We start from the raw sequence: 25,794 nt of genomic DNA, 5'->3' as shown, positions 1-25,794 counted from the left end.
TACTACATGCAGTCACGTATCTGTTTTTACTATGTTCCCCTTTCCCCTGTCCATGAATAGTACTTATCACTAAAGATTTTGAATATTATATATATTGAATATTTGAATATTATGATTGTAGGTTATCATCAACTAAAAAGTGTAAATTTGCAAAAATTTACAGTAACAAGTGAATCATCTCAATGCTTTCGCTGTAATTGATAAGGTCCTTTAAAAAAAAAAAAATGTTTGCTTTCTTCTTCTCCACTATGGTAACACTGCATCATACTCACAACGTTGCCAACAAGTTTATTTTGCTGCCGTCTTCCTGAATCAAGTCTGCACACGCGCAATAAGCAGATGGAATAGTCCATTGCATGAAAAGGGAAGGAGGTGCATCGAAAGGATACTGATAGATTGAATGATAGAAGTATCTTCATGCAATTTAATGTGTTTTTAAGCCAGTGAATTTAGAATTTAGGTAATCAAGATGCTAATAAACAATATTGGTTCGTGGTACAATATCTGTCTGGTATTTGATTGTTTGTTATGAACATTTCCACTTATTTAAGCAGAAAATATCTCTATATATTTAAGTGCTGTTTTTTTTTCTTTTGAACCTGTTTGGTGGTATTATTTAATGTGTCCAGTACAGTGAAAATCCCAAATTCATACTGTAGTTAAATGGCTTATTTAGCCGCAAGAGACTCCGGTTTTGCGAAACTACACCTTTATTTTCAATTGTCTGCTCCAAACGTTCATTATCCAAGGCTGCCGACACTCGTCTAGTCAAACAAAGTAAGGGTGGTTGACTTGCGTCTTTAACATGTCGAGTCTTTTCTTGGTTTCCAAACAGAGTGAATGTACATACAGGTTAATAGCATCACTCTATAAACAGGCATGTTTTAATTGGTTGTTTAGCGATATGGTTTTGATGGTACAAGCAGGAAAAATGGAAACAAAACGAAATGAAATGCCCACTGTAATTACAAAATGGCTGCTAACAATTTGTTGTTCATCAGCGGCGACTGCAACCACGCGAGGGAGGTAGCCAATCCTCAAGTTCCTCAGCGACAGGCGAACGGCCAAACGAACGCCAGATCGACCGGGGAGCAGTGAGTTACGCAGGTGACGCCTTTCACGCAACACACACAACTTGTAGCACAAAAAGGAGACCCATTTTTGTTCTTCACAATTGAAAACAAATTGATTGACACACATCCTATTTTATTGGCTTTGGTCAAATTAGCCTGTCTCGTGCAAATAAACCGGTGTTCACCCAGCCCCCCTCCACGTCGAGTATGGCTTTCGTTAGCACGAAGGCCAGGGGCGGAGCTAGTGTGGTGTGACAAGGCGAGCGGCAACTACTTGCGTAAGCAGATCCCAGAGTGTGAAGAAAAACAGCGAGCACCCTTGAAGACCATAAAAGTGTGGATTGTGTTTTCACTCGTGGTGGCAGCACTTCATCACCAAGCCGCAGAATTACACTTGTCAATTAGTGTGCGAATTGTAGCGCATTCAGAGGACACATAGCCAAACACAAATCATTTTCCAGAATACTCTACGTACAATGTGGCGTTACACTGATGACACCCCGCATCCTGAGATTATTCATTCTCATCCAATCGGCTTTTCTGGTATCTTGTCATCCTTTCAGACGTGAGCTTCAGGGATTGACTTCCAGTGAAGAGCACCACTCGAAGAACGCCTTCCATAAATTAAGCTTTAGACCTGCTGACTGGAACGTACTACATTAGGGGAGCCTTAACTGGACATTAATGAGGCTGTTAACTGTCTACATTGTCAGTAATGGTTATACGGCTTCTTGGAAAAGCCGGCAGTGGCTCTGTCTATTAGGACATACATGGCTTTGGATTGAAATCGGGAAAATGGGACTGGTTGCTGTAAACACCAGTTAATTTCCTAAGCACAGGACAATCAAAAGGATTATATTTTATATGTATTGTTTATTTTTAGATTTTCTCGCCTTTATGAGTCCTCTCTCCCATGTTTTTAATGTTTACTGGTAGTATCCCTCAACCCGGATAGGAACTTAAAACCTGTGTGACGCTAAAGAGCAAGGCTCATGCAGACAGCACAAACAAAGCAATGGCGTCAAATTCTTACACTGGAACCTTGGAAGTTGAACCCGATTATGGAGACATGGATTGATTTCTCAAAGGGAATAATGTCAACTGAATTCATGTGTTCAAACTGTCGCCATCTGAAAAATCAAGAAAACCCTTCTTACCTATGTATAATGCGCAACATCAATTTGCTGCTGTCCATATGCTCAAAACTTAGTATTATCCATATTTTATTAGGTTTTTCAAATAACTATTCTGCTCCGTGTGCATGCGTGGACGTAATTCTATTGGGGTTTTCAGGCCATGCATAATGTCAAAAAGCTTAATTGTTGCTTAATATCACAGAACTGCAACCAAAATGTATTTGGGCATCACTAATTATGCTCCCTTCCCCATCTAAAAATATCAGAATGAAATTCCTCATTTTCTATTTTGATGGACGTTAAAAGATTTCCTCTTCATATGCACTCACTACAGAAACACCTGAACGTAGCTTAATGTCGCGAAACTGCCAGCATTCGTCAACAAGATGTATGTGGGACATCTCTACCCACTTCCACCTCTTAAAATACCAGAAAGAAATGCCAAATATTTTGGATGTTATGGATTTTTATATGAATAATGGGTCTGGGAAGAGGCCTTGATTCTCAGGTGGGCTAATATGTATACATTTTTAACATTAGACATTACATATCATTTTGGAATGAAAGTACACCTTTTTCACAACTTCTAGGTATTGGTAAGCATATGTGAAAGATTTATTTTTTTCCATTTTCCTTATGCCCATGTATAATGCACCCCATCAGCTTTTGAGAATTTTGGGGGGGATAAAGAATTGAGCATTATATAAGAGAAATTACAATAATATTTTGTCAGCAAGCTAGTTTATACAGCAACATATCAGATAACATGAGCATCTGTGCGCTAAACTGAATTTGTGTCAGTAATTAATACATTTTTGAATGAATTGTGTAACTCAATTTGCACGGAGATTGGCATCTCATGGGATGATGAAGGTTTGACTTTGGAAGAGTATTTTTTCACAAAATGTTTGGTTAAGATCCAAATTGTACCACCTTTTGGGGTATTTGACTTTGTAAATTCCACTATTGATAGTTGAAAGATGATTAATGCTGAACAGCAGGATTTTTAAAATTTGTTTGCTCAATTACACAGAAATTAAGAGTCTCTAATTGTTGTGGTTGTTTACTGATTACGGTACCACACAGGATATCAGTCAAAAATGCCTAGAAAAACTGTAAATGTTTGGGTGAAATAAGGATTTAATCCCAATGCAACTCAGCCAGAATTTAGCCTCCCACAGTTTGTCTGGTGCACATGTACAGACACGCCTTACGTTTGCCAGTGAACATCTAAATTACTTCAAGAAGGCTTGGAAGAAAGTGCTCTGGTCAGATGAAAGCATTGTGGAGCTTTTTGCCATTTACTCGATTTATTGTGTTTGGAGGCGTATGACTCAACAACATCCCCGCAAAAAAAAAAAAAAAAAAAAAAAAAAAAGCATGGAGGCAGGAACATTAACTTAAGCGTATAACTAACGGTCATGGAGTGGCCTAGTCAGGCTCCAAAACCTCAACACAAAAGAAAACCTACGGCGAGAGCTTAATATTAGCGGTTTCCAGGCGACAGCTGAGAAACCAGAAGTATTTAGGGAGTAAGAAGAAGTTTCATCGCAAGATTTGACAGTATATTGGCCTCTAAATATGGTGAAGTCGCCTTTTACCCCAAAGTTGGGATCACGAGTATTGGTTGATTTGTGCCGCATAAGCAACAGTCTGTGGGAGCCAGAATTGACAAAAAACTTGTGTATTTTTTATTTTTTTTCAAACCATTTTCAACTTCTGTCTGTCACCATAATCCAAAACATCTGTAACAATTGGAGACTGAAGACTTCTTTGTTGAGTGAGCAATTTTACAAACGCACAAAGGGATCAAAATAATTATTTCCTCCCACTGTATACGATTTAAAAACGTGGAAAACGAGTGAAAATAATCCACAGCCTGCTGACGTAGTGTTTGGTGTGCGTTTTAGCCGGCTACACAAAAGCCACGAGACATCTTGGGTAAAAATGTGAACAGTCTTGATAGAAAAGTAGAAAAATATAGAAGAGTACGAATTTACAGAGGAGCGGAGTCTGTCGCTGAAACAGAATTCAGTAAGTGATTGGGGAGATCGATCATTGCCAACACTCAAAATAGCCGCACTCATAATTATTGGGCATCCGCATCTTCTTTGACAATCGTGCCATGTTTTGGGTTTTGGGTCAATCAAAAAATATAATACAGTATAGTGTTGCGCCTCAAAACCCGATACAGGGTCGCAGTCACTGGATGTGTGGTGAAAAGGTCACCCAACTAAAATTTTGTTTGCGATGGTTCTGTCACGTTTGGCTGTTTTGCTCAGTGCGCGGCGGGCCTAAAACGTGATACAGCGGGGTCTGCAGATACACATAAATGCACAATTAATCATTTAAATGCTAATCCAGTTCACTTTATTTATTTAATTACTTTTTTTTAATGCCGGCAGTGCTCCGCGGTCGTGTTGGGAAGTGGATACGCAAAGAGGGAGAAGTCTAAAATGTATTTGGGCAGGAGCTCCCTGAGAAGCTTCTGCGGCAGGCTGCAAAGATAGTAGTGCAGCGTCTCCGCCGTGACGGGCTTGTACCACGCCTGCCTCGCCGGGAAGCTGACGTGCGGCGGCACCCCGACGCTGCGCAGCACGAACTCGGCATCCCGCTCCAGGTGCTCGTAGGAGCCTATGAAGTCGTAACGCAACGCGCACGGCTGGCACAGGTTGTACATGGGCATCCAGTGCTCGTTCATGCGCTCGGCGTCCTCGTCCAGAAGGTAGCGGACGAACTCGGCAAAGGTCACGTCGTCGCCGGCGATGCGCAAGCTCTTGCCGGCGCGGTTCTTGCGGTAACGCTTGACGATCTCCGCCCCGTACTTGCGCTGGTACGACTCGATCTCGCCGAACTTGTTCCTGTACGCGGAGAGCAGGCGCTCCATTGGCTCGCGCACGAACATGAACTTGAAATAGTGCTGCAGACGGTAGCGGATGCCCTCCGGTTTCATCGAGGACAGGAAAGTCAGGTCTCTCATGTGATCCATCTTGATCTTGACGTCCACGCTCTCCAGCGCGCCGCCCAGCACCTTCAGCACGCGCTTCCAGTTGGAGCAGGCCACCTTGGGCACGTAGCAGTACAGGAAGCGGTACTCGTCGTTGACCAACACGTGCTGCAGCAGCGTCCTCCTTTCCTGCGGCGTCAGCGACCACAGGCTGTGCGGCATGTTCTTCTGACTGCACATGGACATCAGGGTCCGGTTTCGGATGTCCTGGAGGATCTGAACGGGATTACAGTCAGGTTGCAGGTGAGCATTTTTGTAAGATTTGCAGTCGGAGCCAGCAGGGGCCTTCTCTGATCTACATTTCCAATTTAAATGATAATATTTGTTCCATGAAATTGTATTCATTTGTTCCCAACAGTCTATTCTCATCATTTTATAGCATGTTTCTTTGTTGCACTGTTTCCAGTTCTTGTGGAATATATTTATATATATATATATATATATATATATATATATATATATATATATATATATATATATATATATACATATATAATGTTTTTTTTGTCTAATCAGATTGCAGCCTCAATGTGTTTGCCATGTCAAGAATTATAGCAGAATTTTTCTAGCCTTGCTGAAATTAGCCTGTTTCGCGGAGGTCCTCTACTCCGGCGCCAACACTGGCTCCGCTTTTCGTTACCATGATTCCGGAGGTGGAGCTAGGGGGTTGAGACGAGGCTAGCGGTTACAACTTGTGGAAGCTGCAGCCTGGCATAAAAATATTTTATACAGATATTGCAAACCTTTCATATTGGGCCTTTTTTTTGTTTTTTTTTTTCATTTAAAAGAGCTCAGTTTAGCATTCTTTGTTAGTAACATGTTAACAAAGGTATGGGAATACATAAGTACATTTCAGTGTGTACTTTTTTGCATTCACTTAATTACAGGAGTTTAATCAGTACTTCTACCAGAGTATTTTATATTACTTTATTTATTTTTTGTACTGTAGTGTTTGTACTTCTACTGAAGTACACAGTGTGAGTGCTTTTGCCATCTCTGGTCCTGTGTATAATTGACAGTCGAAAATCATTTGTACTTGTACTGTCTCCACTTAATTTACTTATCAGAGTTGAATCATTACTTGTACTTTTACCATTTTTAAACAACTTTTGCCACTCTTGGTATTGTATATAATTGACAGTAAAACTTCCTTTTTACTTTTGTAGTAAAACACTTCAGTCTGAACTTTTTTTTTACTTTTCTACTTTTACTTATGGAGACGAATTAGTACTTAAGTAATAAGTACCGGAGTTAAACCACCGCAAGTGAGTAAGTAACTATTTCCACTAAGGATAGACGAGTGAGAACCTTTGCCGCCTCTGGTTATTAACGCCTACCTAATAATATGAGCACGCTTAAGCGACAAAGAGTCTACAACTTGCACCAATCCCCCCACACCCAAGAAGCCTGGCAGCTCGGCTCCAGCCCTTACCTGCAAGTCCACGTCCTCCGCCGCAGGCTCTCGTTGGCTGGTGTGCTGCCGGCCGACATCCAGCCTCCTGCTTCCCCGGGGCGAAGGTGTCTTTACGCCGCTGAGCATTCCTTTCTCGATCATGAGCAGCAGGCCTCCGGAGGCGACGATCACCACGAACGTCAGCACGGACGGCAGCACCGCGGCGGAGGAGTGGCGGCGCGCCGCCGAGCCCGAGCTCCGAAAGTCGGGGGCCCGACCGCCGCCGCTTCTCTTCGCCGAGTCCGGCCTTCGAGGAGCCATCCGCCGGGGCGTCCGAGCCGCTACAAGCCGCCTCTGTAAACGTTGTTCCTCAAGATAACTGGCCCAGGATCACCAAACAAAGGGCTTGGAATGGATGGATTTTTCTTCTTTTCTTTTTTTTAAACCTACCACGTACCCATAGTTAACTTTTACCCAGACAACATCCACGCGTAGCATTTCCTGTGAGATTTTCAAAATAAAACGCCCAAGTTAGTTTGACACGAGAAATCAAGTAAGAATGTACGTAAGCGTATTTTATTCATTTGGATAAAAAAAAAAAATAATAATAATCCCGTTTTTCTGAATAATTTTTTCAGGGTTTTGTTTTTTTGAATATTTTTTTTCGGTTTTTCTGACAATTTCTTTCTCCCTGTTTTGCTGGCTTTTTTTCTGAGTTATCGGGACACATCGAACTCACGCGAGAACCTGCAGTTCGCAAGTGACTCTGTGGACTTCGTAGTCAGCAACATGTCTTATTTAGTTTGATAAAGTTTTATTTTGATATGGGTTTAAGACACTGGGAGATACTCCTGTCTTTGAGTCACATAGATGGTATTGTTATTAGTCATTAGAAAAATAATTGTCAGAAAAATATAAAAAAATAGTCCAAAAAACAGGAGGGTGGTGGGGGGGGATTACTCAGAAAAACGGGGGGGAAATAGTCATAAAACAGGGGGGTAAAATTTGACAGAAAAATTGAGAAAAATAATTGGTCAGAAAAACAATACGTTTTTTTGTTTTTTTTAAATCCAAGTGAATGCAATACGCTTCCGTAAGAATGATTAGAGGGAATGGTTAAAATGTTATTTGGGAGGGAAAAACGAACTCTAACCCCCCCCCCCTCCAAAACAAAAAAACATCCGGTTGGTAATTTCAAAATTAAATATTTTTGAAAGCGTAAAATAAACCCGCATTTTACTGTCACGTCGTAGCTTCCAAGTTTAATTCCTTCCGTGATCAAGCTGAGTTGACTTGTATATCAAATCAATTTCCCCCTTTGAAGTCAATTGAAATGCTATTAATCCATTCCAGCCACCCCGCCCCCCCCCACCCCCCCAAAAAAAACTTTTTTGTTTTGTTTTGTTTTCAATACAAAAAAAGCACTGCACTGTAAAATATAAAACATAATCGAAGAGAATGTAGGCTGGTTTTACAATCAAGCCAAAAGTCACACACACGCAAACACACACACACACACAGTTCTGCTTGTTTGTCTATATGTGCCCTATGATTGACCGGTCCACCGCTTTTTACTCAAAATCTGCACCTTTACTTTTTTTTGTTGTAACACTTGATGCATTAAAAATGACATTTCCATGTCTGCACATTGACCAATGCCGTTTGAAATCAGAGCATTTGTGTGAGTACTTTTATTATATAGTATACCATAGAAATGACTGATTATCAAACGAAACTCAAAAGCTTTAAAAACAAATCTGTTGCCGTGTGGAACACTGTACTGTTACGTCTCGTACTACACGTCAGTATTCCAGTAATGTTGAGCCCGCGCAGTCTGCCTCCTCCCTGAAAGCCTATTAGCGTGAATTGAGAAGACCAGATTCCTATGTTGTTAATCCTTTGCACACAACCCGCAACACGTTTCCCAGTATGAATTGTTGGATAATAATTGATTCTAGATTCCGATTTTATAGATATACATTCTGGTGTTTTATTGTAAGTCAGTAGTTTGGCCACTTTTGAGCCAAAGACTGGATGCTTGTGAGTGGCAAAGCCTTCTCTGCTGGCCTTGACACTATCGGAAGCATTGACCTGGATTTGCCTCAAGAATGCCTCTGCTAGCTTAATGCTAACACATCATGGAAAACACCATTAACAGGCTAACAGTTAGCATCGATAGTAGTGGTGTTATAAACCTGTAATAGCTATCGGCAACAAATGGTGGCGCAACACATGTAGACACAATATCACAATACTCAAAAGGCATATATTCTTTATCCTCTGGGGGGGGGGGGAGATTAATATTATTGCAGTTTACTGAGTCCCTAAGAGTAGTGGTGACTCTCTTTCGTTTGTGTCTGTATGACTCTTATTATACTGCCCCCTGGTGGCCTAGGTGAGCACACCAGAAGGAGCAGCACAGTGAATGAATTGAAGCATTAAATCATGACCTGCAAACTGTTTAATTAGCATTCTATTCAATTTTGTTATTTATTGTAATATCTGTTTTTAGAATGTACAACATTGACAATAATGATGTCCTTTCGATGAACAGATTACGTTTTTTTTGTTTTGTTTGTTTTTTGCGGGAGTTTGTGGCCGAGGTTGAAACAGGTTAATGGCATTTCAATTCATTTCAATGGGGAAAGATGACTTAAATCAGTGTTACCCAACCTTTGCTCAGCCAAAATCCACATTCGACTTCAGTAAAATGTTAAAGCACACTGCCAAACAAACAAAAAATGTAAAAAAATAAATAGAAAAGTGGGTACACAGGTTAATTATGTACCTGTTATCTCGTGGAAGAGCATTTAAATGTTTTGCAGGTCGCTGGCAAAGATCGAGGATTATTTGTAGAAAATAATTTTCATACAAATTTTGCATGTGAAACTGAATAATGTCTCACGGCACAATAATGTGCTACGTTTTCATAGTGACCCCCACTTACCCCCCTCCTTTCCTTCGTTTCTGCCTCCCTTGTGTGCACCACCACATCCTCCTCCTCCTCCTCCTCCTCCTCTTCTTCCTCCTCCTCCTCCAGGCGCGTGCAGCTGTGCGTGTGCGTGCTTCTCGCTGTCTGGTACGCGCATCATCATCATCATCACCACCACCACCACCACCACCATCCTCCTCCTCATCCTCGGCGGCAACAAAAGCGTCGAAGAGAGACAAGAGAACAGGAAGGAAGGAACCGAGCGCGCGATCGCCGTGAGTCTCCTCCTTTTTTTCTAACCGCCGTGCGATGACCTTGTCACCGCATCCCCACACCTCCATCCATCCTTCCATCCCTCCAGCCGTCCTCCCTTTCCCTTCCCCTCGCGGGCGCGCGCAACGTGCGTCAAAGCGTGGAACGCCCTTGTGCGCGGGCCTAATTGCCAAACGGCTTTGTGAGCGCGCGCTCGCGCGCGCGTGTGTGTGCGCTGCCAAAGCATCCAGACAGCCAGATATTTAAATGCCAGCAGCAGCGTCATATGTACAAAAAAAAATAAATACAGGGCCACAGTTGTTGTTGTGTGGTGTAATGGACGCGTGGCTCGCAGCAGCCAGTAATCTGCCATTTAAAAGCTTTACCTATTGATCCACGTTTTTTTTTTTTTTTTTTTTTTCTTCAGTGGCGTCTGTTTGTCATGAAGACAATGCATCATTTTAGAGATGTGGAGGTTTGGAAGGCCGATGATTGCACCCCCCATACTAACACCCTTCCCTCTTTCTGTCACACACACACACACACACACACACACACCCTGCTGAAAATGAATTCACACGTTTGTTTGTTTGTTTGTTTGTTTGTTTTTTTAAATTGACTGTTTTTATTTAAAAGCCGTTACAATCGATGCTGCATTATTGCCACGGTTGTTGCTGGCAGGATGACAAGACGACATGCTCCTTGTTTGATTCGCAGAGCGCTCAGAGACAAACTGCTCACTGTATGCATTCATCTCGCACAGTTATGACCGAATTATGTAAAACCCAGCACGGATTGTTATGCTATGAAGAGCAGGTGTGTGCGGTCGCGAACAGCCGTTCTGCACGATGCAGGTTGACGGAGTCCTCCGGGTACAGATGCCTGACCACAAAGAAGGACCATACGGGACCGGGTTGAAAGGGTTTTCGCCCGGCTGTTGTGCATTTCTAAAAACAAATGAAAACTATAATCAGCGATGACCCCCCCCCCCCTCGCCTTGTAGTTTAGTAGCCCTCGGACCAGTGGCGGTTCTAGACCGATTTCAGTGGGATAGGCAGGGGGGGCGGTCCAGTCCAGTCACATATATAACAACTTCGTTGGTACATATACAGTAAATCCATTCATAGTGGGGGCCACAGGAGGGTGCAAGCACAGTGTTGGGACAAATCTTCGAAAATGATCATCAAACTTTGGTGACTTTTGGTGCAAAATGGAAGGTTTGAACCAAAATGGCCGACTTCCTGTTCATTTTCAGGCGTGTTTGGTAATTTCGTTTTTTTCATTGACTTATGGGGGTGGGGGGGGTATGTTCGGTTTCACTAAAATCAAAAAAAATTTCATTAGTGAGTTTTCAGGTATGCTGGGGCCCCACAAAAAGGCGCTAAATTTGTCAGAAGAATAATAATAAACAGTGATTCAAATAAAATTGGAGGTTCCTCCAAAAAGCCTCAAAAGGTTTATGCCACGAATAAACCAATCTAAATGTTTGTTTCGTGACTAATCCTCACTTTGAGATCTCGAGGGGGGGGGGGGGGGGGAGTATTGTTTTCTATGATGCTAAAATGGGAGATAGCTGTGCTACATGCACGCTCGACCTTTGTGCCTCGCCCCTGTCTACAATAACAAAAACAAAAGCATTCCATTATGTAGCGGAAAATAACATTTAGATTGTTGCTATTGTGCACATGATGTACAGGCAGCACAGGTCAAATTAAAGGAAAAAGCTAAATCGCTTTGCATTAGTTGTCATTCAAAGCCATCAGTTGTTGCTGTGATATTGCAGGAAATGGACTTCTTAATTGCTCAAATACAAATAATTGCGTCTCTGGAAAGGCCTGCCCACCCGTCAAGTATCTCGTGGCAACACCCTAGTTCTGCCCCCGTTGTCATAGCGATAAAAGCCTGAAATGTAAACACCTTACCTCAAATAAACAAATCCTATTCATCTCCAAAGACAAGCTTGATTGAAAATGTAGTTAAACATAACACTCACTGTAAACATGGGGGCGCTAATATCTTTAAAAACAAACACCTCACCTCAAATAAACCATTTACTCTCGGGACAGTAAAAAGAATACCAGGTGGTTCCACTAGGGGGCGGTACGTACCGGTACCACCTTACTTTACGTCATCTGATGCCACCTTGCGTCTGGTCTTTACCGCAACGTACATTACCTTTAAAGGAGAGGTGGCATCTGTAAAGCTGATGTTTACTGTGAAGTTGAATTTGAGGAACTGTCCCCATGCATACTTAAATTATATCCAATATCAGTAAATATGATGATAAAAATGCATCGGTACAAAAAAACAAAAACAAAAACAAGCAAAAAACAAAAAACGCATGGCACTTTGCAGTTTTGTGTGAATAAATAAAATAAAATACAACAAAAATGAAATGAATAAAATATGTTTTAAAATAATAACTGAAAATGAAATGGTTGAAAATGAAACAATAAGAAATAAAATAAAGTACAAAACAATTCAATTAAATCAAAATGCCATCAAATTTTAAAAACAATTATGAAATAAACCTTAAAATAAAAATATTTGCTGATTGTAATATAATAAAATAAATACTAATAAACTCACCTGGCCACAATTTGAGGAAAATAACAATCGTAACGGCACCTTAAATGTTAATTGCGGTGCCCCCACATCATCAAACACCATACGCGCACATGTGCGAGCACGCCTTTCTGTTCGGCGACACAACCGGCGGCTTTGTGCGCGTCGGCCGATGCGAAGGATGAATGCCCTTCTGTTCCACCGCACTGTGCCTCTCCAGCTGCGGGACAACGTGTCACTTTGTGCCTCCTCCGGACACAGCAGTGCTATCGGAACACGCACGCACGCACAAAATAGATCAGCTGACCAGCTACAATATGAGACTATGAAGTCGTGAGCACTGCAGTGTACCACACACACACACACACACACACACACACACACACACACACACACACACACACACACACACACACACACACACACACACACATGCAGCCGAGTGTCACTGCATGTGATACCTGACTCCAGGTGATGCCCTAGTTGCAAAGTGACAGCAGGCAGGTGGAACACTCCCCAGATAACATTGCACACAGAGCTGGACGGTAAGAAGGCCTTTTTATATATCCAAAACAACACCAACAAAAACACATGCAGATCCTTAAGATCTCTTTGCATCTTCTCCTTTTTGCATTTGTTTTGTAATGTGTTTTTTTTTTTTGTGTGTCCGGGGGGGGGGCTGTTTGTTGTGTTCCGTGCACACTCCAACGCTCCGCTTAACCGCCGAGCGGAAAATCTCATGTCATGCGATACGCGGCGACACGCTGCCGAAAAAATCTACAACGTCGTTCACTACTTGGTCTGTACTGACATGCAGAATTTCTGTGACTGTCGGATGCTAAATGCATGAGGCCCCCACACCCCCTTTAAAAACCCCGATGGGAAATGAGGCGATCAGAAGGGAAAAGCCTCCATTGTTGTTGTTGTTTGCTCTGCTTTGAATGAAGACACATTGTGCAGTTCTGATAAAACTGCCCGCTATGACCAAAATATAGAATTAGTTTCTTCTGACAATTACAGTCATGGCTAAAAACATTGCCAATGTTTTTAGCCATGACTGTATAAAAAGACGCGAAACACATTTCCCCCCCCCCCCCCCGACTGTCTGACATAAAATCAAACTAAACTTTTCCTCTTTTAGGTCAATTAAAATTAACAAAATTATTTCGATTTGCTGAATTCCAGAATAATGAAAGAAGGACTTTTTTTGACAAATATATACTGTATAATGGACAATACATTAATGGGTAACATGATTTATTGGAATTGGAAATGATTTCTTATTTTCATTACAGTGGTGATTATTACTATGGCGACTAATGATTATTTAAATAATTACAGCCCTTTTATGTTTTCATTTTTTTTGGCGTGTTGAGAGACATTTGCAATGTGTTTAAAAGGAGTCTTTTAATAAGTTTAAAGCATGTTTGAGGGGTAAAAGTGTTGTAAAAATGTGTCTTTATCACGGATTTTCACCCATCGCGGGTGGGTTTGGAACGTATCCACCGCAGTAAACGGGGGTTCACTGTCGTGTCTCAGATGGTGAAATTACAGCATCTGGCGGCGTTTCTTTTTTCTTTTTTGTCGCCTCACCACCCTTCCTCCATGCCACCTTCCATGCCACCCTCATGTTCCACGTGACCCGTGATACTAACAAAGGCAAACCTGCTCTTCTTGTGTCTCTTGTGACCGTTTCCTCCCTCCCGCCAAGCCGCCGCCGTCGCAGAGGCCTTCGAGGCGCCCGTGGGTCTCAAAGTTTGAAAACGAGCCCGCCCATGTTCCCTAAGGTTTTACTGCACTGGTGCGCGGCGCTGTCGAGCTGCGCGGCCCAAATAGGTAAAATCGTGATGTCCGTCTACTTTTTTTTTTTTTTTTTTTTTTTTTGCTGCTCTTTTGCTGCTGGTTATGGCCGCCGGGAGCTGCTGATTGACGCGCCAGAGCCACGCTTTGCGATGCTTTTTTGCGTCCGGCACGCATGGCCGCTCACCGTGCTTCCTCCCATCTCATCTCCAGCTTCCCGATTTGCCACGTGAGGCATTTTTTTATTATTCTTTTTTTTTTTTTTTTTTTTTTTTTTTTTTTTGCAACTGTTGGGACGGAAGATGAGGTGTTGTGTCACTTCCCATGCATCCGGAAAGTATGCACAGTGCTTCTGCGTCACTTTTTCCGCATTTTTCCATGAGGTTTCAATTACAGCCTTATTCCAAATTGGAGTACAGTGTTCCCCCTATAGATTACGATTGTTTTTGATCAAGCCATCGTTTATATCAGGGATGTTCGATGCCACCATTTTTCAGACTGATACCAGTATGAGTATTCACTCTTGAGTACTCACCGAGTCTCGCTACCACTAGCACTTTTTGATACATACGTTTTAGTTAACACAATGTGAACAAAGACCTTTCTTTCCGACGCACATGATGATTCGCCCATGTGTTAAGCCGCCGCAGTGTAGCGCCAACTACTGGCGAGGAAGACTTACTCGATGTCAGATTTGTATCGGCTACCCGATACATTGAAATGAGGCCGGTATCGGTCCGATACTGACACCGCCCATCCCTAGTTTTGATACAGCGAACCCGCGTTTTCGACGGGGGATACATTCCACACCCATGTGAAAATCCACGATATAGAGAGACCACTTAAAGTCGTTTAAACTCATTAACCCAAATGTTTGAAAGTGTTCTCTACCTCCCCTTCCTTCCATCCTTCACTCCTTCCTTCTTTGCTTCCTTCCTTCCATACATCCTTGTTCCTTCCTTCCTTACACATCTCTTCTTTCATAAATGCCAATTTTGTCTGTTCTGTTTTTCCTTGCCTTTACTCCCTTCCTTCCTTTCATACCATTTTGTATCCTTTCTTCCATCCTTCCTTCCTTCATCCCTTCTTCCGTGCTTTCATACAGCTGTATTCATGTTTCCTTCCCTACATCCAACCTTCCTTCCGTCCTTCCTTTTTTCCTGTAATACGTCCTTGTATCCTCTCATACTTCTTTTTTCCTCCCTTCCTTTTGTTCATACATCCTTGTTTCCTTCCATCCTTGTTTCAGACCATCCTTCCTCCCTTCCTTCCTTAAATAAGTTAATTTTAAAAGTGTATACGTACTTTCGGCCCAGCCTGCAGATTGTGATGTACCGTGACACTGCTTCTTACAAAAACACCCCACCCCTACCGATCCTTAATTCAAGCCTCCCCCATCTGCAGTTGAGTAAATTCCCACGCTTCCTTCTTCTCGCCCCAGCCGAGGTGTGCTGCGGTGCGACCATGGCGACGGGCGCCACGGAAACCGAGCACGGCATGCTTTTAGAGCTAACCCAGTCTAAAGGCACAGGTAAAAAGGACCTGATTATCTTAAAACTCATTCACTGCCAGCCATCCCAGTTAACATGGACATTTGACTTCTAAAGCCGTCAATGGCAGTGAATGTGTTTTAAAGAGACAGTGTTGTTGTTTTTGTCCAACACCTTCCCCTTCCCCTTCCCCCACCCCCGCGTCTTTATTTCTTTAAAGAGCTGCATGGTGTGCTTTGTAGTGATGCAACACTTTGACTTTTCCTGCTTTTGGCTGGTGGTTTTGAATCTTGGAGGGGACGCTTAGATGGAACCGAAGGCCTCCTGCTGGTTTCCCCGCCAACCTCCCTCGGGCTGACTTAGCTTCCACCTGATTGGCCGCGTCAGATGTCCATCCGGCGCGAGGAACCATCAGGGGCCCTCCGGACGGCTCGAACACAGCCAGCGAACACGCAGGAAAAAGAGTGGCTGGTCCTTTCTCGTTTCACGCATGAGTGTGTGAGCCGGCCCTCGGCATTAAGGTCTTTCTTTCGTGGGTCGGAGAGACTTGGGAAAGGGAGAGACGGGGAGAGAATAGGCAGACAGGCAGAAATGTAAAGGGGCATCATGCGGACACATCACGAGCCAGTGTTTTGTTTTTTTTGCTCTTGTTTTTCTTTGTGGGGATTGTGTTGTTACTTGTGTCCAACCCCCAAGAAATGGATTGCACATTGTCAAGATGGAAGGTCCTGCTGGTATAGCTCTTGGGGTCACTGAGGCACACAAACCACCTGACCACAATCAGGTGGCAATCCTTCAGGGGGGAAACAGAAAAATGTGAATACAGTGGTGCCTTGAGATCCGTGTTGAATTGGTTCCGTGACCACGCTGGTCACCCAATTTGACCCGCTCAAATGGTATAAACCCAGGTTGCCGTGCAGTTTATTTTGGGGTCTCACTACCTGCTAGCGGTCCATTTCAACTTGGTTTGACTCCACAGATGCTTCTGGGTTAATTTGACCTGAAACATGTAGAAAACATGTTCAAAATGTTTCTTAATGTGTGAGGTGAAACATTTTCATTGTAAATGTGGATCAAACAAGCAAAACAGAAGATGGTTCATCCCGAAAATTGAGTTAATTAATTCACAGATGGGTCAATTTGACACGCGACATAACAGGTGGATTAAAGATGATGTTGCGCCACAATGTTGTGTGCCTCCAAGTTTATAACAGCCATTATAGTCCTTAATAGGTAACAGGTATAGGTACAAGGTTTTGTGATGCATTTGTATTTCAAAAAAAAATAAGGCTAGATACAGTAGAGTACTGCCTTTCTAACCTGAAAGAGGAAATCCTGTACACTGGAGCACTTTGAAAGGTAGCCATAAAATTATGATTTCATGACTTATTCACATATTTTATGGTTTTGTCAGCAGCTTTCGTCTCATGGTGGCGATGTGATGATGTCATGGAGTCATACAGGAAGTGCCACTGGTTTAGGATCAGATTAGAGTAGCGCTATTCCTTGCTTTGCTCACCGTGTTTCTCTGCACGGGGTTTTCTCTCTCTCCCCCTTGCGTCCCGTTAAGAAGAAGAATCAACTCTCTTATCTGCTGTCTTTTCATGTCATTCATCTGTCAATCATTGAAAGTCACACATTCCCCAAAAGCCCCGCCTCCCTTGCTCATTATCTGGCCGGAGATATAAAAACTGATTATAGATACTGTGCCGCTATCACGTGGGGTTTTCTCTTTTTCCGCCGGCAGAAAAGCGAAGGCGACAGGGCAGGTTCCAGCCCTTTAGAAGTCTCTTTGGGAAGAAGAAGCACAAGAGGGAGGCCCAGGGGGACTTTGATGGGGCGCAGCTGAAGGCCAGTTTCTCCACCGGGGAAGTGTGCAATGGAGTTGTGTCTGACGACAAGAACGCCAGTCGAACTCTAAGGTAAGTGGTCCGCAGTATCCAGTGATCTTGCTGGAAAGTGAATGTTGCTATCCATAAACGAGCTGCATTTTTTTGCAATCAGTCAGCAGCAAGGATGAAAAGATTTATGGAACCCGTTGTTGAAAGTTATTTCAATCAATACCGTATTTAGTCTGTTACTGGTGTTACTGGAGACTTTTGAAGACTTAAAGACTCCCTCCCACATGCGATCGTAGCAGGAAATGTTCACCTGCTGTGCATCCAGACTGCAAGTCGAGTGAGTGCACATCGTGTGGCGAAAACCGCAAGATTCCCAGGCCACTCATTCCTGCACGGAATTAGCTTCATTGTGCAGGTATCCCTGTCTTCAGCAGTCAGGACTCAGTCTGGAGCCTCAAGCAAGAACAACTAATAACTGGATAAAAGTGCTCGAGGTGACAAAAAAAATCTTGAAATTACATGTTCCTCTAATTGCACTTTATTTAAAAAAACGGCACTAATCTGTTAGTGTGGCAGCCTGATGGAAAATGAACATTTTGGACAGAATTTTTGTTACATTTTATGTTCAGGTACATCGTCAACCAAAATCAATTTGAATGTATAAACTGACTGCGGACCGTTTAGGCGACGCTGTGGTCCTTCTGTCCGCAGAGAGCTGAATCCCGTTGGATCTCGAGCCCTCTCGCACGACAGCATCTTCATCCCGGAGGAGTCGGCCAATCAGGCCGGCCCGGATCGCACCATGTCCCAGGAAAACGTCTCGGACAAAGTGAAAAATCTGCAGGTGAAGCATCCAAGCACAGAACGTTGGGGGGGGGGGGGGTTGTTTTCACAATTTCCCGTGGTGCTGTTTTGAAATGCAAAAACAGACGGGCTCCAAATACCTAGCAACACAAGGGATGAGCGTTTTATGATCGTACCGACATATACAAAGGTTTCAGGATTTCGAATGGCGCACAATGGACTAGTTTGTGCATACGTGGTCACACGGCACAGGAAGGCACACTCAATTGCCACCATAATTGCTGATCCTCAATTGATTGTTTTATATTTTCGGCCTATAAGTGTTTTTCATACGAATAGTTACTGTAAATATGACTTTTCTGCCATGTTTAGTCCTAGTTTGGCGAAACTATCGTGAGCCAAAGCATCTGCAGCAGACCTCCTCGCACGCTGTCAATCAAATATCTAATACAGTTTCTGTTAGATTTGTGATTGGATGAACAAGTTGCGATGCGCAATGAAAGTGAGCGTGTGTGACGGCGAAACTTCCGCCTAACACAAAAACAACCTTCTGCCGAGGGAGTTCAGTTGAGCAGAAACTAGTTCGATGTTTTTAAGCGTGGTTACTGCCAAATTGTGAATATGCTGTACTCCATTTACCTTCTGTCCATACTCAAAATGTTACCTTGTTGCTCACGCAGAAGCAGATCGTGCAGACTATCAAGTTCGGCCAGAAGCCCCCCTCTCTGAGAAGAAGCGAGGGGGATGAGATAAGTTCCGAGGAGGAGGAGGCGCCGCAGAGTCCTCTGAGAGTGACAGCGCAGGTCGAAACGGAGCCGCTAAAAGCGGAGACGACGGTAACTCTGACGACTCTTCAGTTTCGTGCCCAGTTTGGTGATGAAGTTGAATATAGATTTGCATTTTGTCCAGGTCCAAGCGGCTCCGCAAGCGAGATCGCACAGCACCCCTATGAAGTCCCCCAGGTCCAAAAGTGTACTTCCACCCGACGGTACTATCGAGTCGGTTAACCTGGATGCCGTTCCGCAGTCGGTGTCTCTCCTGGACAACACCGCAGCCAAGCATAAACTGTCTGTCAAACCCAAGAATCAGAGGGTTTCACGCAAACATCGGCGGTTTACACAGGTGAGTAAGCATCATTTTACACCAGGGGTTCAAACATTTGGGTCAAGGGAATGCTTACATGGGAGATTTTTCTCTTTGAGGCCACCTTCATAATCCTAAACCTATACTTACGCATCCCTACGACCTCCAGGACCTGTCCCACCCTGGCGTGGTGCAGGAGGACCCGGAAGTGGCAGGTGTCACCACGGAGCACCGACGCAGATCGTCTGCAGAAGAGTACCTGGAAGCCTTCAAGAAGCATCGAGTTGAAGCGGAACGACTAGACGAGAAGAGGAAGAGGGAGCTGGAGGAAGAAGAGAGGAGGCAGCGAGCTGAGCAACTGAGGATCGAAGAAGAGGAGAGGTGTCGTAAGCAGCGGGAAGAGAAGGAAAAAGAAGAGAGAAGGCTCCATGAGGAAGAAGAGAGAAGGATGAGGAAAGAAGAGGAGAGGAGGCAGCAAGAGGAGGAGGCAAGGAGGCTGAGGGCAGAGCAAAGAAGGAAGGAGGAAGAGGAAGCCAGGAGGCAGCAGGAGCTTGAGGCTCAACGACTATGTGTGGAGGAAGAGGAGATCAAGAAGAAGCAGAAAGAAGCAGAGAAGCAGAGGTTCCGCGAGATCCAAGAGAAACGCAAAGTGGATTCGGAGGAACAGCTGAAGAGAATGGCGGAAGATGAAGGGGACAGATGCTCGGATGCTCAGGAGAGGAAGAGGCGAGCCGATGAGCTTCGCTGGAGGGAGATGGAGGAGCGGCAGAGGCCTTTCTCCTTCCAAGTTTCCTCCGGAGAAAAAGAAATCCTCTTTCCGAAAGTTAACCTGACGCCCGTTACGCCCCCCTCGGGCGTCCACGGGTCAGCCGTTTCAAGAGAAGGCATCAGGTCCTCCTCCGAAGCACCGTACTCCCCCAACCGGCAGACTTCTCCGTACGTCCCCCACACCGCCATCCTGGTGACCGGCACCCAGCTGTGTGGCACCGCCGTCAATCTGGACCTGATCAGGGATACTGCCTGCAAGTCCCTCCTGGGTCTCGTTGAGGACCGGAAGGCCCAGGGAATGCCGCCCGCCAAGACCAAGACGTCGCCTGACCGCAAGTCGGCAAAGACAAAATCCCTCACTGAGCCCACTGAGCCGGACCCGGTGGGTGCAGCTGTCTTGGCTGAGTGGGCCACCATCAGGTCCAAGATATTCAAGGGCGTGGAGGAGGGCAGTGAATACCCAGACCCGAGCAGGAGCCAACCTCAAGCCAGCCATGAAGACCAGCATGACTTTGCCCACACGCACTTGAGGAAGACCATGTCCGCTAGCGCCAAGTTCTCCATCACGCCTGCCAAGAAGAAGTTTGGAGATTCAAACAGGAACTCGGAGTGCTCCGGTCCCAGTGCATCGGACGATAAAATGGGAGAGGAGGCCATGTCGTCTGACGTGTCCACTTCCGCTTCGCCGGCCGCAAGCCGTAAAGCTCAGAATAGGATGAGTAAGAGCGTCCGCCTCATAGATAGACCAGAGGATGAGTGTGTGTTTGCCAAAGACCTTCCATCTTTCCTCGTTCCCAGCCCTGGAGCCAAGCCTGAAGGGCCTGAGTGGAAGGCTCGAGATCGTAGCGGGTCAGCGGAGCCCGAAAGCAGAGTTGAGGGCGAGGAACCGAGTCGGGATGGCGAGGAAAAGCCTTTGCCGTTTGGCATCAAGCTAAGGCGGACCAACTACTCGCTCAGGTTCCACAGCGAGCAGTCCACGGAGAAACGGAAGAAGCGCTACAGCGCCGGAGACAGTTTTGATGGCGTCCCCTCGCCCCTGACCCCCATCGATTTGGACTCCGACACCTCTCCGGTCTTTTCCGACCCATCCAGTCCAACATCGCCTCAGAAAGAAGCCAAGTACTCCCTCGCCTCAGCCTCCCCCGTGTTGTCCTGGGCTGGCTCAGGCAAATCCCTCAGCCCCACGCCACAATGCGACGGGCACCACGTGCCCTCCAAGCCGTCTCTCTACCACAGACCCCCCGCAGCGCCGAAACCCGCCGAAGAAGTTCCCACCTGTCCTCCATCACCGCTGCCTAAAACGAGTCACAGCGAGACCGAGGGCTCGGTTGGCCGGAGTCAGCCCACAGCGGTGGCCCAGCTACATCGGAGCAGCCAAGGTCAAGGGGACGACGAGCCCAAGGAGAAGAGATCCTTCTTCCAGTCCATCAACATTCCCTGGAGGGATAAAATGGACAGGAAGACAGAGCTCATCAAGAGAGGTCAGAGTCACTCAGTCCACATAGTTCCTGTAAGTTTAGGGTCCTCAGTTTGTGGCGGAATTCCCACAAAAAATGTGAACACAGCTCTTTCTCTAAAAACTGACCATCTATTATTCATGTCATATAATTTTATAACACTTGTTTCCCTTGTCGTCCCCTGCAGAGAAACCTTCGCTTCAGAGCAGGCATTCCCTGGATAGCGCCAGGGTCCAGGAGAAGGAGGCGGGCCCCTTGTGGATCACGCTGGCGCTGCAGAAACAGAAAGGATTCCGGGAACAGCAGCAGAACCGCGAGGAGCGTCGCAGCCTACGGGAAACCAAGCTGGCCGAGAAGCAAGCCCGGGAGCGAGACAGTGTGAGTTGAGTCCACATACCGTGCTGCCATTTGCGACCAGGAGTCACTCTCCTGAGTTGGGTCAAACAGCACTACTCATGTGCAAGGCTAAAAACAACAAACTACCAAATAATGTTTAAAAAGGAGCTGCAGAAGGCCACAACCGACGCCAAGACGCTCACATGTAGACTAACTGGCCAACCTGACGCCACCTCCTGATGTCACTCATTAGGCCACGCCTCTTAAATGCACACATTGATACAATAAATAATTGGACTTTATGAAACTAGCTTATGTCATAATATGTTCTATATATTATATTTATAGTGTACATTTTTTATTTCTTCGGTTTTTTTGTACCGCAAAAGAAACGTTCAACCCATCCTCACAGTTCCTCACGTCGGTCTGCAGGTGGGCTTAACGATGACAATTAGCCCCACGGAGACCCGAGGTGGAAGCGGGAGCGTCAGTCCAGGTTCTAAAGCGCCGACGCCGGACGATCCCAAGAGACCAGACAGCCTGCTGGGACGGTTCGAGAGGCGAGAGCAGCTGAAGAAAGCCAACACGCTGCCCAGTTCCGTCACGGGTACGCACCGCTGGCAAAAGTACTCACGCGCTGTACTGTACTGAAGTAGAAGATACATACTCCCCCCCCCCCCCCCCCCCCTTTTTTTACATTTTATTTCACCTCATATCATCAACCACGTTGGATGATGGCAACTTTGCCTTCAGTTAGCTTAATGCTAACAAACAATGCAAAACGCCATAGACTGAGCTAGCAAATACAACATCAATAGTCGCAGCGTTATAATGCTTTAAGCAATGGATATTTGAACACAAATTGTGGCGCAACACATGTAGACAGACCCTAACAATACTCAACAGTTATATTTTCTTTATCCTTTTTATCCTGTACGACTAATGTTAGTGCAGTTTACTTAGCGTGACATAAGAAAGGGTGTAGGGTTGTAGCGCTTATGCTAGTGCTAGCAATGCCAACAACTGTTCCCTTTCTGTTAACGTCTTCAAAGTGGGACTGGTTTCATTTTATTCTCGTTTTATTACAGTCTTTGTTCAAATTAGTTTTAGCAAACAGATGCTAATGCTAACATGGCTAAAAGCAAAATGGTTTCAACAGTTGACGGGATCACAGCAACAAACTGTTACATTATTTGTCTTGTTTTACAGCAGAGACATAGTTATTTGTACACTAGGATGACTGTAAAATGTTACTTAAAACAAGTCTTACGATGTTGACAATCTTAACATTTCTCCTTTGCTTTTTTTTTTTTTTTTTTTTTTTTTTTTTTTTTGCCAGTGGAAATCGCTGACTCCACGCCGTCGCCCCCTGCTGTCAAGGAGGTGTCCAAGCGCTTCCCCGCCATGGACTCGCCACAGGTATCCACCGAGCCCGCCTGGCTGGCTCTGGCCAAGCGGAAGGCCAAAGCCTGGAGCGACTGTCCTCAGATCATCAAGTAACAACCCCACCTCCACAACCTCCCCCATAAACCCTCCTACTCCTACTCACGATGACAGCGGTCCCCAACCACCATACATATATATGTATATATACTGTATGACACTGTAGGATCGAGTTAAAAAAAATGCAAATAAGCTGTTTTTTGGGCAAAAATAGGTAAAATAAAAATATCTGCAAATAGGCGCAATCTCAAATGCCGGAATTCAAATATGCGGGGGTGCACTGTGTACAATACGGTGCTATTTTGTCCCTATTAAAAACACAAAACAAATAAATTGTGGTGGTTTTTGAGGGGTCTGGAAAATAGACTCACGCAAGTCAAGGTACCCCTGGAATTAGTTTTTATCTGTTACAATGCCGGTCCGTCAAAAATATTGCTTCCGGTCCGTGGCGCAAAGAAACAAATGTTGGGGACCGCTGCACTCCACTCCACAAACACACCAGCTCTGCATGGAGACGCCACACTACTGCACAACCACTCCCATCACACAGGCTGCATTCAAATATACAAATATTATATGTCAAGGTTGCAAGCATGCGGCTAACACACAAAGACACATTTTTATTCATATTGTAGCCAAAAACTGGGATTGTAAATACGCAAAGGCCTCCAACGAAGAGGCGTAGTTTGCCAGTGTTAAGATGGGGGAAAGAGTCACTAAGGGTCTCTTAAAGGGCTAGAAGTGTTATTTCCACTGTGTCCGTGACGGAATGGTGGTGGGAGGGTTCTTCATCCGTGCTCGGCTTCCGGTCACTTCCTGCTTGCTGTACAATGTAGATCAGGGGTGGGCAAAGTATGGCTCGCGGGCTACGTTCTTTAATCTGGCCTAACGAGCATTTACATTATCAAGAGTCTTGTAATATTTGTTGTATTAGTTTTACACATTTTCAGCCCTAAAATTGGTCAATTAAAATGGATCTATTCATTTATTTTACGTTATTAGGAGTCCCGTAATATTTCTTGCATTAAATTCGACATTTTCCCCTCTGAAATTGGTACATTAAAATGGATTTACTCATTTATTTAATTTTCCAGGATCAAGAGATATTTGTTGCATTAATTCAGACCTGCCTCTCCCAAAATGATTATATTGATATATTTGTTTTACAATCAACAGTGCTGTAATATTTGTTGCAGAAATGTAGCTATTCTCCCCAAAAACTGGTTCAAATTTAATAATTTGATTTCATGTTGTTGTTGCATTAAGCCATTTTCCACCATAAAAATTGGTAAATATTTATTCATTATATTTTACATTATACTCATGTAATATTTGTAATATACATTTTGCCACACCCCCAAGTTGCAAATTAATTTACTGTAAATACAAAACAATATTTTTTCATTTGATTTTATTCAATAACTAATTCATTATAATTAAATAAATAATAGTACAATAAAAAAGCATTAGAATGAGATATTACTATAGTAATAAATGAATATGAAATTATTTGCCTTTTTTTTTAAACCTCATCTACAAATGAACTGTGCCAACTTTCTCATTAAATAATTTGCTAATGGATTTTTTTTAGTAATACAATACACAAATCTAAATATTTTTATTTTATCAAATAATTAATTTATATTAATTCAGTAATAATACAATCACATACATTTAAAATTTTGAATGAATGAACTTCAGTAATTATTTCATTTACATTTTGTTAACTTCATCTACGAATGACCTGGACCATCCTTCTCATTAATTCCATTTGCTAATTGATTTTAAAAAATCAATTAAGTCATAAAATATATGAGTAAAATTAAGAATGTGTATACATTTTATTAAACCAGTCGTTGATTATAATGAAATGAATGGTAAATAACAATAAACCAATATTAATATATTAAAACAAACTATTTGACCCTTTTTTTTTTTAACCTGCGAATGGCCTGGTCCATCCGCCCTTCATAAAAATTTGAATGTGGACCTTGAGTACAAAAGTTTGCCCACCCTTGATGTAGGTCCTGTTTGTAGATCATCATCATCATCATCATTACTTCCTCCTCTTCGTCAATGTTCTTCCTGCCATAACCATGTGCAACAAATGTACTGTATGTAAGACAGAGCCTTGTTTCTAACCTTGCCGGTGTACGCAGTGTTGTGTAACAGAAACAAACAAAAAAAAGTTTGGTATCATTTGCACTTTTTTTGGGGTCCCACTTAAACTTGTGAAGGGAAGTTCTTAAATGAAGAAAAAAAAAAAAAAAAAAAAAAAAAAAAAAAAAAAAAGCTAAGAATTTAAATAAATATGTCGGAATTGACTGGCTGCTTGTGTGTGCTACTTTGGGAATGTTGCTAATTTTGCCAAACATTGGCGAAAAAAGTAAATTTTCTACATGTGCCTTTTAAAG

The 25,794-nt window shown here is 43.7% G+C and overlaps 2 protein-coding genes across 7 annotated transcripts; one reads left to right on the top strand and one right to left on the bottom strand.

The window, feature by feature from the left end:
* Positions 1-820: 820 nt before the first annotated feature.
* Positions 821-9,584, bottom strand: chst14 (carbohydrate (N-acetylgalactosamine 4-0) sulfotransferase 14). Of its 2 annotated transcripts, XM_061684692.1 has the most exons (3): positions 9,557-9,584; positions 6,649-7,110; positions 821-5,432 (listed from the first exon to the last, which is right to left on the bottom strand). In XM_061684692.1, exons 2-3 carry the CDS (start codon positions 6,928-6,930, stop codon positions 4,602-4,604), a joined length of 1,113 nt encoding a protein of 370 aa, XP_061540676.1. In that variant the 5' UTR covers positions 6,931-7,110; positions 9,557-9,584; the 3' UTR covers positions 821-4,601. The 2 variants fall into 2 exon arrangements, with proteins under 2 accessions (XP_061540676.1, XP_061540675.1); XM_061684691.1 differs by lacking the exon at positions 9,557-9,584 and having other exon boundaries at positions 6,649-7,481.
* Positions 9,585-9,649: 65 nt separating this feature from the next.
* On the top strand, positions 9,650-25,616 carry cracd (capping protein inhibiting regulator of actin dynamics). Of its 5 annotated transcripts, none has more exons than XM_061684626.1 (9): positions 9,650-9,816; positions 17,396-17,570; positions 18,201-18,333; positions 18,974-19,129; positions 19,203-19,415; positions 19,546-21,625; positions 21,789-21,979; positions 22,370-22,544; positions 23,277-25,616. In XM_061684626.1, the coding sequence occupies exons 3-9, from the start codon at positions 18,292-18,294 to the stop codon at positions 23,435-23,437; spliced, it is 3,018 nt and encodes a 1,005-aa protein (XP_061540610.1). In that variant the 5' UTR covers positions 9,650-9,816; positions 17,396-17,570; positions 18,201-18,291; the 3' UTR covers positions 23,438-25,616. The 5 variants fall into 5 exon arrangements, with proteins under 5 accessions (XP_061540610.1, XP_061540609.1, XP_061540607.1 ...); XM_061684625.1 differs by lacking the exon at positions 9,650-9,816 and adding an exon at positions 17,924-17,983 and having other exon boundaries at positions 17,485-17,826; XM_061684623.1 differs by lacking the exon at positions 9,650-9,816 and adding an exon at positions 17,921-17,983 and having other exon boundaries at positions 17,485-17,826.
* Positions 25,617-25,794: the final 178 nt, after the last annotated feature.

This window comes from Phycodurus eques, chromosome 8, assembly GCF_024500275.1.
Source record: "Phycodurus eques isolate BA_2022a chromosome 8, UOR_Pequ_1.1, whole genome shotgun sequence".
NCBI classification, from domain to species: Eukaryota; Metazoa; Chordata; class Actinopteri; order Syngnathiformes; family Syngnathidae; genus Phycodurus; species Phycodurus eques.
This window is presented reverse-complemented; position numbering and strand designations above follow the sequence as displayed.

Coding starts and splice junctions, on each gene's coding strand:
- cracd (XM_061684626.1), top strand. CDS start 18,292: ATGTCCCAGGAAAACGTCTCGGACAAAGTGAAAAATCTGCAG. Junction 18,334..18,973: donor ACAAAGTGAAAAATCTGCAG/GTGAAGCATCCA, acceptor TTGCTCACGCAG/AAGCAGATCGTGCAGACTAT. Junction 19,416..19,545: donor AACATCGGCGGTTTACACAG/GTGAGTAAGCAT, acceptor TACGACCTCCAG/GACCTGTCCCACCCTGGCGT.
- chst14 (XM_061684692.1), bottom strand. CDS start 6,930: ATGGCTCCTCGAAGGCCGGACTCGGCGAAGAGAAGCGGCGGCGGTCGG. Junction 5,433..6,648: donor CGGAGGACGTGGACTTGCAG/GTAAGGGCTGGA, acceptor AATCCCGTTCAG/ATCCTCCAGGACATCCGAAA.